At 44.9% G+C, this 11,470-nt stretch overlaps 1 protein-coding gene across 4 annotated transcripts in view; it reads right to left on the bottom strand.

Annotated features, from left to right (window-relative positions):
* Eipr1 (EARP complex and GARP complex interacting protein 1) overlaps positions 1-11,470 on the bottom strand; it is a 151,917-nt gene that overhangs the window by 42,160 nt on the left and 98,287 nt on the right. For 3 of the 4 annotated variants that reach the window (XM_008850170.3, XM_008850169.3, XM_029554569.1), the window contains one exon: positions 2,690-2,846. The exons of the other annotated variant lie outside the window; for it this stretch is intronic. In XM_008850170.3, the coding sequence (XP_008848392.1) occupies positions 2,690-2,846 (157 nt within the window). The remainder of the gene's footprint in view (positions 1-2,689; positions 2,847-11,470) is intronic. 4 annotated transcript variants of the gene reach the window in all.

Genomic DNA, 11,470 nt, shown 5'->3' with positions numbered 1-11,470 from the left:
AGTTCTGTTTTCCACTGAACCCCTCAGCGTGGCACAGAGCCTCATCCCCCCCCCCCCCACCAAGTGATCCTTCGGCTGAAGCCAAGAGCTTTCAGGGAGCACATGAGCATGAAGAGGGTCAGGGAACACCCAGTGGGATGACTGCCAGGAGGAAGGAAGATGAAACTGGGGAGATGGTATGAGATCTTGGGGTAAGTGGAGCCTGGTTACACTGAGAATGGTCAGGAAGGCTCTCTCACAGGAGCTGAGGTTAAGCCACGAAGCTCAGCATGGAGCTTCTGTCCCCATAGTAGAGAGATGCGGAAAGTCAGGGCTAAGGGGCTGGGGGCAACTCTGTCACCCTCACTGCCTTACTGTTACTCCTCTTCTTAAGGATCACCACTTCCACATCAAGGCCCTGCCACGTGGCTCTCACCATAACTTCGAGATGTCATTTCCATTCAGAGGGAGGTGCTGCTCTATCATGTCTAAGAAGAGGAAGGACAAGAGCCCAAGCCATCTGCCTCCATGGGCAGCCTCTTTCAGAACATTTGATGGGTCACATGTGGGACTACAAGCATTTGCTATCAGGAGAAAAGGCCCTGCTCTGTGTCCCATTCAATCTCTGCCTACTGAAGGGTCAAAAGGGGGTGATCAGACTATTCCCGACCTGTTCCCTTGGTGGGGAGGTAGGAGCACACTTCTGACCTGCAGGGCAGAGACAAAGCTGGGGTACAGGGAACTGAACCCTCATATATATGCATGTGGAGCTGGTGGAACCTGCTGTGGCCAGTGGAGTCACCAGGGCCAATGCACTGATAGGGGTAGTATTATGGAAAGTAAAAGGTGCCTAGGGTGCCTAGGTTATTTCTACATTCCTACAACTACTAATGAAACTACAATTACTTCAAAGTAATACACCCAAAACAAATGGAAAAAAAAAAAAGATTATGCAGCAATGTACTAAAAAACAAACAAAAACTTCAAGAAACATTTTGAGTAATAACAGCAAAATCAGAATAAAGAGCACTCCAGATGAGCCTGAGGACAGTTGGCCTGTGTGCTTAAACATCAATAACCACATACATCAGGCCTGCCTTCACATGAGTGTGCATGGGCACCCAGGATGACTTCCTACAATGCACACAAATGTGGCCTGCCCTTCTGAATGGCATATGTGACAGAATACTTGCACTCTAGGGAGTCAGGCTAGCCCCATGTGCCTGGGTAACCTGCAGAGCCTTCTGTGTAGGGCTGGACCTCTCCAGTAATGGCACACCTGCCCTAGGGCTCCCTTATCTGCCCCCTAGTCCTGCTGTCCTCTGGAAACACCTATACACACACATGCCCACACACAAAGGTGTGGTTACTAGGGAACATGTTTACAGTGTGACACATGGACTCTGAGTGCAGTGGTGTGACAGGCAGCAAAGTAACAACAGAGGCATCCATTCCTGCAGCATCAAGACTCATTTGCCTCCCTTTGCCTGTGAGGCTGGGAGGACCTCAGTACTCAGAGCCTTTCTGTATGAACAAATGGTCACTGAACAGGTAAGAATGCATCAGACATAAAAACAAATCCCTAGGACTGGCACTGAAGCCACCCAGAGCCTCACACAGCTTAACCGCACCCAGTGGCTAACTGGTCCCACGGTGACCAGCTCCAAGTGCTACCTTTCAAGTGAGTCCCTCTTTGGTCCTCGAGTAAATATGACCCACTGTCTCCTCTAGTGTGTCAACACATACTCATTCATGACAGCTCCAAGGTGTGTCACAAACCATCCTGTTAAGAGTGGCTGTCCACACTCTGCGTGTACCGTAGGGAGACTCCTTAAGACAAGTCCCTTGGCCTTTACTTGGCATCCTGGTGTCCTTGGGGCCTAGCAGGGTGTGTGTAGCAGGTGCTTAGTACATTTAGCTAGGTTGAATTTGTTTAATTGGGTGAGATGACTGACTGCTGAGGATCTGAGTGTCTTCACAGACACACACAATGTATATGCATATATGGGTACCAAAGTGCACTGTATCAAGTAAAACAACAATTAATTATTGCTATTGCTGAAATAACTATAACAACACCATGCCCCAGTAGTCACATCTGAAACTAGGGCATCTCAATTTTACCAAGGTTTCAGCAATGTCAGATCAGCCACGGGTGCTGTGTGGAGGACCAGCAAACAGGAAGATAAAGCCAACCTCTCATCACACAGACAGGTAATGTCCAGGATCCCTCATAAATGCCAGTCCCGCCTCTCTGTCCCTCCACATAGCACAGGACTGACAGGAAACTAAAGCAGAGGACAGAGGAAGACTTGAGGACACCACCAGTCACACCTTTCCTTCATGTGGAGTCCACAGAAGTAGGAAGTTACAGGCTGGGGTGACGGGATTTTGTGTAAATGCTGCATGGGGAAGATTTAGAAGAGGGAGAGGCTGGGACACCAGTTCTTCACTGTGCTTGTGGTGGGTTTCTAATCTAGAAAACACCCGAGACTAAAAAGTGACAAACCAGTGTAAACATCTTAAAAGAGCAGCGTGTGTGTGTATGTGTGTGTGTGTGTGTGTGTGTGTGTGTGTGTGTGTGTGTGTATGTGTGTGGGGGGGTATGGGGGACTGAAGGGGGAAACTGGAGAAGTGAGAGCATCTGTGCAGGCAGCATCTGAACAGCCTCCAGGCCTGTTCCCTGAGTATGAAAGACCTAGTGTCCTACCAGGCCACGTTGCCATGGGCAGTGTTGTCAAGGTGACAGAGCAGCTCCAGGGTCTGCGCAGTGCTGGCAGAGTCGTCAGGGGACTCATGGCCGCCGGATTCCAATTCCTTGGGCATCCTCCACACAGCTGCACACGCCTGGACTCGACTGTCTGAAGCTGAGCAAGAGGAAAATGTCAGCAGGGCACAGATAACCCACAGCACTCAGCACTCACACACACACACAAACGGCACAGCTACTCCCTAAAACATTAAAGCACAGGCAGCAGACTGTGGAGGCAGGCCCAACCCGAGGTGGCCATCAGAGCCAGGCACAGCGTGGACTGGCATTAAGGAGCCCACCATATCCTGGTTTGAAATCTATCATTCTGCTGTAGAGAATTTAATTTTTGAAAATCAGTTTCATTTGGTCCTTCAATAGTTCTTTAAAAAAGGAACAAGATGAGGCCACAGCCATAATTACCATGCCCATGCCTTAGGTCTCTCTATTCATAGCTTCACAGATTCATAAACAGATGCCAAGCACTGAAATGTTCTTCATTTGGCAATACGGTTAGTAGCAATAATCTGCCTCAGTTTACTTAAATTAACCAGTTCTGGGCCAAGACAGCAAGGTCACTCAGAGATGTTATGGGCTGAAAACTATGTATTTTACTCATGGCCAGCTGGTATGTGGGAGGAGCTGGCCAGGACCTAAGCACACCTGTATGGCTGGAAGAACAGAGGCCAGGCTCTAAGCATACCTACGTGGCACCCCCTGGAACATGGTCTATCCTCCAGCTCCCACTGCAGGTGGCCAAGGGCCAGTCTTTGAGCCTTGACACCCTGGTTTTACAGACAGCCCAAGGACATAGGTAATCTTGGAATACCCTGAAAAGTCACATGTGGATGCGGACATTAACTCACATGGAACAGCAGGGTCACAGCACTCCAGGCCTGTGCCAGGCCAGGTCCAGCCCCTCAAGAAAATGTCTCAAGCCAGGTGTGGTGGTGCATGCCTTTAATCCCAGCACTCGGGAGGCAAAGGCAGGCAGATCTCTATGAGTTTGAGGCCAGCCTGGTCTACACAGCAAGTTCTAGGCCAGCTGGGGCTACAAGGAGACCCTGTCTCAAAAATACCAAAAAAGAAAAAAGAAAAAGAAAATGTCTCAAAAGCATAGAGTTTTTTAAAATGGGATTTTACAACAAATTTTGAAACATAAATGCTTTTAAAATTTGCTTTCCATGGCGTTGGAGAGATGGCTCAATGGCTAAGAGCACTGGCTGTTCTTGGTGAAGACTGGGGTTCAAATCCCAGAACCCACATGGTGACAAACAACCATTAGTAACTCCAGTTCCAAAGAATCCAACCCCCTCTTCTGTTCTCCTCGGGCACTGCATGACACCAGTGCACTCACACACATGCAAACATAACTAACTCATACACATAAAATAAAAATTGAAAAAAAATTTTTTTTAATTTGCTTCCCATTTAGTTTTACTTTGGTTTAGGTTTTTGTTGTTCTTTATGTTTCTGAGACAGTCTCATGTAGCCCAGGCAGTCCTTTAACTTTCTATATAGCTGAAGATGGCCTTGAACTCCTGTGCTTCAGCCTCCACCTCTCAAGTTCTGGGACTGCAGCACCATCACCTCAGCTTCCACAGCTGTAAGTTGCAAAAGTGAGAAACAGCATCCCATGAACAGGTCCTGTGTGAAAACAGCTGTTCTGTAGAGGGACCAGGGGGCAGGTAGGCACTGGTGTAAAAGCAGATGTTCTGTGGCGTGACCAGGGGCTACTGGGCACTGGTTTGTGAAAGCAGCTGCTCTGTAGAGTGACCAGGGGGCAAGTGGGCACTGGTGTGAAAGCAGCTGTTCCAGAGAGTGACTAGGGGCAGGTCCCTGGTGTGAAAAGAGCTGCTCTATGGAGGGACCAGGGGGTAGGTGGGCACTGGTGTGAAAGCTGTAGAGTGACTTCTGGCAAGCTCCTGGTGAGATCAGCTGTCCTAAGCCTAACTTTCACCAGATTCTTTGATCACATCCAAATGACCCCCAGGATGGAAAAGGGACTTGTGACATAATATTTTCTACTTTCTAATAAGCTCTCTCCTTTCAAAGCCTACACCAGATAGAAGGAAGGAATGCTTAAATGACCAGTCTGTTTATCAGGTGTCCTTAATCTCTGTTCACCCTGAATTGTTGACCAGTCCACACCTGAACCCTCTGTGACATGAGAGTAACTGGGGAACACTTAAGAAGATACTGTTGACAGAATATATACTCACTTCAACTACCATACCATTCTAAGAAATTCCTAATATAGCAAAGAGGGTCTTTTAGTTCTATTTTCTTTTGTTTTATTATTGCTTTTCTTCTACTTTGTTTTAAATCCATAAACCCACATGGATAAAAGCAACAAAAGCAAATTAGACAGAAAACAAAAGACCCAGTGCCAAATGACTTAGCACAGTAAATTATTCCCCGAGGCAGCAGTGAAGGCTCAGACCAAGCATATTTATATCATTCATAGACTGGTGGAGCTGGCAGCACCCAGCTCTCCAGAAGATGGGTAAACAGGTTGGAAAAAATGCCAGGCACAGTGGCACAGTTCCATAATGTCCAAACTGGGGAGGCTGAGGCAGGAAAATGAGGCGCTCAAGGCCAATCTGAGCAATAGCCCAAGATCGGTCTCAAGAAATAGGTAAACACAAAATCCAAAGGAAAGTGAATCTGGCTCTTCATTTCAAAAGTGGTGATACATGGTGGCACAGGCTGCCAACATGGATGATATGGGAGTATCTCTACAGAGTGCAAACACTGTAAAGATGTTATGAACAAACATGTTATAGATGCTTAAAATTCAGATTAAATGGTAAATTCCTAGAAATATCAACTTAATAACAGAACTGACAGAGGAAATATAAATTTTAACTAGATCAATATCTCTTTAAGGTTCAGCAAGAAGGTTCAATGGGTAAAGGGACTTGCCATCAAGCCTGAAGATCTGAATTCAATTCCCAGAACCCACATGATGGAAGGAAAGAATCAATTCTCTCAAGCTTTCCTCTAACCTCCACAGAAGTACTGTGTTATGCACTGCACATGTGTACATGAGCACACCATAAATACAAATTAAAAAATGTAAAAAAATTCTTACATAGAAACCACTGAACTCAGTGGTGAATTCATGCCATGAATTCTTCCATGAATTCAAACAAAAAGCAGAACACAAGTGTGGTAATGAGTGCCTATAATATCAGCACTCAGGATGTGGGGGGTGGGGGAGGAAGACTGACAAGTTCAAAATTAGCTGGGCTACATGGTGAGATTTTGACTCAAAATGGGGAGAAGAGAAAGAGGAAGGAAGGAGAGAGGAAGGAAGAGAGGAAGGGAAGGAGGGAAGAAGGAAGGGAGGGAATGGCAATACTTGCCTGATGAGATTCTGAAGGGCAGAAAAGAAACCATGCCTCATCATGCTCATATATACAGATGTGAAAGTGTTCACAAATACAGTCCAATGGTGTATAAAATGAATACAGTGTCACAAAGAAATGAGGCTGGGCTGAAAGATAGCTCAGTGGGTAAAGGCAACTGCCTCTAAGCCTGAAACCTAAATTTGATCCCCAGAACTCACATGGTAGGAGAGAACTAACTCCTACAAGTTGTCCTCTGACCTGTACATGTAGTGTAGACACATTGTGGACACAATCATGGACACACATACAAACACACATATGCACAAGAATGAATTAATTAAATGGATGAATGAAATAAAAACATTTTAAAACAAGGAAATGAGATCAAGCCCAACATATAAAGTATTTACTAATGGAAAAATGAAGCAATATAATTCATTCCATAGACAAGCTAAAGGAAAAACATATACGACCATCACAAATATAGAACATTTAATACAATTCAATCCTCATTTCAAATAACACTCTTTGCAGTCTAGAAAAAGAAGAAAATTTACTCAGAGAAGAGGGAAGGAGGAGAGATGAGGGGAGGAGGCAAGGAGAGGAAAAGAAGGGGAAGGGAAGAAAGGAGAAGGGGGAGGGAAGGGCTGGAAGCAAAGGAAAAGTCCAAAGCAAAAAGAGCAGTTGTGGATGAAATGTTAGAGCTGTCCTCTGAGAAAGGGCATCAGGCAGCTTTATACACCACGCACAGTTGACACTACACTAAAAGCACAGTTAGTTCTTACTGTGTGGACAGAATAAAAGTATAAGAACAGGAAAAGAAAGAGATCAAAATGTCAGTGCTACTTAATGATTATGTGAATAGAAAACAGATAAATCTACATCACACTGTCAGAAACAAAATAGGAAATTCAGCAAAATTGTTGAATGCAGAGTGATATAAAAGCCAGTTGAGGAGGCTGAAGAGTTGGCTCAGCGGTGCTTGCTGCTCTTCCAAAAGATCCAAGTTCAATTCCTAGCACACACATCAAGCAACGCCCAACCACCTATAACAAGAGGTCCAGGGGATCCGATGCCTCTGGTCTCTGCAGGCACCTGTACTCATGTATTTACACAAACACACACACACACACACACACACACACATACACACACACACACATAAAAATAAAACCATTTTTTTAAAAAAAAATTAGGTATCTATTGATTATCAACTATTTAAAAAATGAAAATTTTGCTGGGCATGGTGGCACACGCCTTTAATCCCAGCACTTGGGAAGCAAAGGTAGGCAGATCTCTGTGAGTTCAAGGCCAGCCTGGTCAACATAGCAAGTTCCAGGTCAGCTAGGGCTACAGGGAGACCCTGTCTCAAAAAGACCAAAAAAAAAAAATGTTTTAATTAATTAAAAATAAGTTTTTTTAATTAAAAATTTATAATAATACTAAAAATGGCACTAAAAATCTAAGTACCTCATAATATTTAAGCTAAAAGTGTGCAAGAATATGTGTGTAATAAAACAAAACACTGATAGCTGTGTGTGGTGGCACACACTTTTAATCCCAGCACTCAGAAGACAGATCTCTGTAAGATCAGGGCCAGCCTGATCTACATAGTGAGTTTCAGGCCAGCTGGGCTACAGGACAACCCCATTTCAAAACACCAAAATAAATGAATAAATAAACAGAACAAACAAACAAATTACAAAACACTGGTGAGAAAAGTCAAAGAAGCATATGGAGAGATAGGCCATATTCATGGAGCCGAAGACTCAGCACTGAAGGAATTCATGAGGGCAGGTGTAAAAATCAAGGCTGCTTCTGAACTCCTAAGATATGCATGAGAATGTGTACACTACAGAAGGCCGATGGACATGAGAAAGAAAAATAAAACTGGGTAATTTACAAACCAGATGTTAATTTACTATTGGTCAGACAGACAAGTGGCCCAGAGAAAGAGAGTAGATTCCAGAAAGGGACCCATGCAAATCAGATGTAAATCCGATGGTCTTCTGATTAAAAACAAAAATTCCACAGCATGAGAGTGAGCAAAGGCTAGCCTTTTCAATAAATGATGCTGAGCCAATTTTATATCCATATGAAAAAACAAACTGACTTGCAGCTTATCTAATAATGGTCTCAAACACTACAGATAGACTGAAGATGAAAACAACAAAGGTGCAATGACACCAGTCTCTTCCAGGACACACATGTAACATCCTCACAACTTGAGGAAGCAGAGCTCTCCAAAGGCAGAAAGTGGCGTACCAGTCACTGAGGAAAAGACAGAGCATAGCATTAAAATTAAGAACATCTGGGGGCTGGAGAGATGGCTCAGCAGTTAAGAGCACTGACCGCTCTGGCAGAGGACCCAGTTCAATTGCCAGCACCCACATGGCAGCTACAAACCATCCTTAACACCAGTTCCAGGGAAATCCGAAGCCCTCTTCTGACCTCTGCGGCATTGCACGACAAGGGTGCACTCACATACATGCAGGCAATACACTCAAACACATAAAATAAAAATAAATAAAATAGTTTTTTTAAAAAAAGAAAGAACATCTAGGCTGGAGAGATGGCTTGGCAATTAAGAGCACTGGCTGCTCTTGTAGGTGACCTGGGTTCAGTTCCCAGCACCACAAGGTGGCAAACAACCATCTGTAACTCCAGTTCCAGGCCATTTAATGGCCTCTTCTGACCTCCATGGGCATTGCATGACATACATGCAATTGCATTACATACATTCAGGCAAAACACTCATACACATATTAAAAATTAATTTTTAAATTAGGAATGTCTGCTCACTGAAAGGTACTATTGTTTGGGTTGCATCAAAATGGAAAACAGCTCTTTGAGGAAAAATACTATTCAAAAAAAGGCAAAACTAGGAGAAATATTCATGATACATATATCTGACAAAGAGCCTATATTCATAATTTCAATAATAAAACAGCATTTTTTTTTTTAAATGAACAATGGATTGGATGAGACGTTTCAGTACAGAGCTCCAGGCAAGAGACTCAACACCACCAGGGACTGCAGAAACATCAAACATAATTGAAGGGGGATACACGGCACACCCAGAAAGGGTGGGTAAGACCTAATCTGGAGAAGACAGTGCCTGAGTATTTGGAAAGTTGAAGAACTGGATCTCTCAGCAGTTGCTGAAAAGCGTGAGAACAGTAAATATACTTTGAAAAACACTGGGGCAGCTGAACACTCACTTCCCAGATGACCATAACCCCTCGTAGGAGGCCTGCACAGGGTTTGGCCTGTTGACAAAAGCTCTGTGGTAACTTCCAGCTCCAGCTAAGCCTGGCCCCACAGTTACAGTGGCCAAGTGAAGACTACTGCTGCCCAAGTCAGAGAAAGTATGACCACACTGATGGACAGGGGAGCATGCCAACCCAGGAAGCTCACTAGCAGAGCTAAAGGGAGGGTAAAGAGGTGACATCCCATAGGTACAGAAATGTGCATCCAACAAGCGTTCCCTATCTAATAGGTGTATACACGTGCGCATGCACACAGACATGTTTGAAAGAAAGCAAGAGTTAATGAGCAGGAATCTAAGGGAAAGAGACCATTAGTCCGGAGTCTCCATCCAGTGCCAGCTGAGCCAGTTTCAGATCCAGACCCCACTGACTGTAAAGACAGTCAGCCTTGGGCTGAGGCACTGCAGCCCTAGAGCTAGTAACTAACAGTTGCCCAAGTCTGTACTCAGAGGGACCCACTGCCATTTGCTTGAATAGTCAAACTAGGTAAACAGTAACAAATACCTAGACATGACAAAGTCTGTTCAGCCAGGCATGTGCTCACACTGCTACCCTGAGACCCAAGGTGTCACCATGGAGACACTGGGGAACCATACATCAAGTATGGACTTAACTCATAGGAGATCCTCTGAGCCTGCACTACTGGGTGGTTATCTCCACAGTCTTTGAGAATAAAATGAGACTGGTGTGCCAGACAGGTTAGGAGGTATTAGTGGTTCGTCTGCAGCCTGTAGAAGCGACAGGATTGAAAGGGGTGTGGCTTTGTTCACTTCACCACTTGGCCTCCAGAGATGTGCCGTGGGCTCTAGAGCATGACTGCAGATCTAAGCTCAACAAAGTAGGAGATCAAACAAGTGGTACCAAGACATGGAATCCTAGGAAATTGATATGACCTCTGGAACATATGTGTACACTGGTCTCTGGATACACTTGTTACTCCCAGCCAATAAAAGCGGGGGAGGGGGGCACACTGGAAACTGGATGCACATACATGCAGAGGAAAGCAGAGCAGTCTGCCACAGAGCTATATCTGCTCTCCTATACCCACTATAGTATAGCCCAAGGCCTGTGAAGGCACCCTGACCAATGGGTTGGTACCATCATGCTTGTTAGGCAGGAGGAGGGTACAGGCTCATTAAGCCAGGATATCCCACAATAAAGCAAGAGGTCTGTGCTTCCTCTATGGAAAAGGAGGTGAGCACCTAGTGGCCTCTCTCTGCAGGCAGCCCAACACTCAGGCATGAACAGCTGCTACCTGAGGACCATACCAGAAGAACCCTGTAGCAAGTTGGTCAGGGAGGAGGTAGCCCCAAGTGTGGAGCCTGTCTGTGGAAGAAGCATGAACCTCACAGCAAGCCCAGGAACAGTCCCAGCACTGACTCTGGATTCTGGAACAGGGGCCCAGCACAGATTCACACAGCCTTTGAAGCACAGCTCTAACCATGCTACTGGGCCAATAGGTACCCAGACCAGGAGGCAAAAGGTGCCACATGTCATGAGACCAGCTCAGTCATATGTACCAGTTTATGAAACAGGGTGGGCCAGCAGAAATGTAGTATATAACTGAGGGAGTGTACCCAGACATAGCCAGGCAAGGACCAGACAGCATGGGAACAGACCTCACATGACTCAATGTGCTCCTCCATGCAGGGCTGGGGCCACCGGTATGTAGAATCTTATGAACGTGCATACTTAGCTGGGGGGAGGGAAGGAAAGGCTGAGCTGGGTGATAAACAGAGAGGGCTGTAAACATTGTGGTATGGCAAAATCAAAACAAATTAATACAAGCAATGTCTTACAACACTTAAAACTACTTCCAGTCTTTTTGGTTGTGAGCCTGCGCCTTTAACGGCTGCGCCAGCTCTCATTCAATTTTATGTCTTACAGGGCTTATACTGAGTTCAATATTGTATAACTGTATTAACTGTGAACCTAGAAACTTGCACCCACTTGTGAACGAGATATACTCTTGCTCTGGAGTGTGTTACTGAATATGTTATATCTGTAGTGAAATGCTTCTTCTAATCATGTAGTTATTAAAAATTTTTAAAATAATGATTAAAAAATAATAATAATTAGCAGATGTGAAAAACATTACCATTGAAATCTACCTGATGACT

The sequence above is a fragment of the Nannospalax galili genome, unplaced genomic scaffold, assembly GCF_000622305.1.
Source record: "Nannospalax galili isolate Female #2095 unplaced genomic scaffold, S.galili_v1.0 scaffold100, whole genome shotgun sequence".
NCBI lineage: Eukaryota > Metazoa > Chordata > Mammalia > Rodentia > Spalacidae > Nannospalax > Nannospalax galili.
The sequence above is the reverse complement of the archived record's forward strand: the minus strand, read 5'-3'. Positions and strand labels throughout refer to the sequence as shown.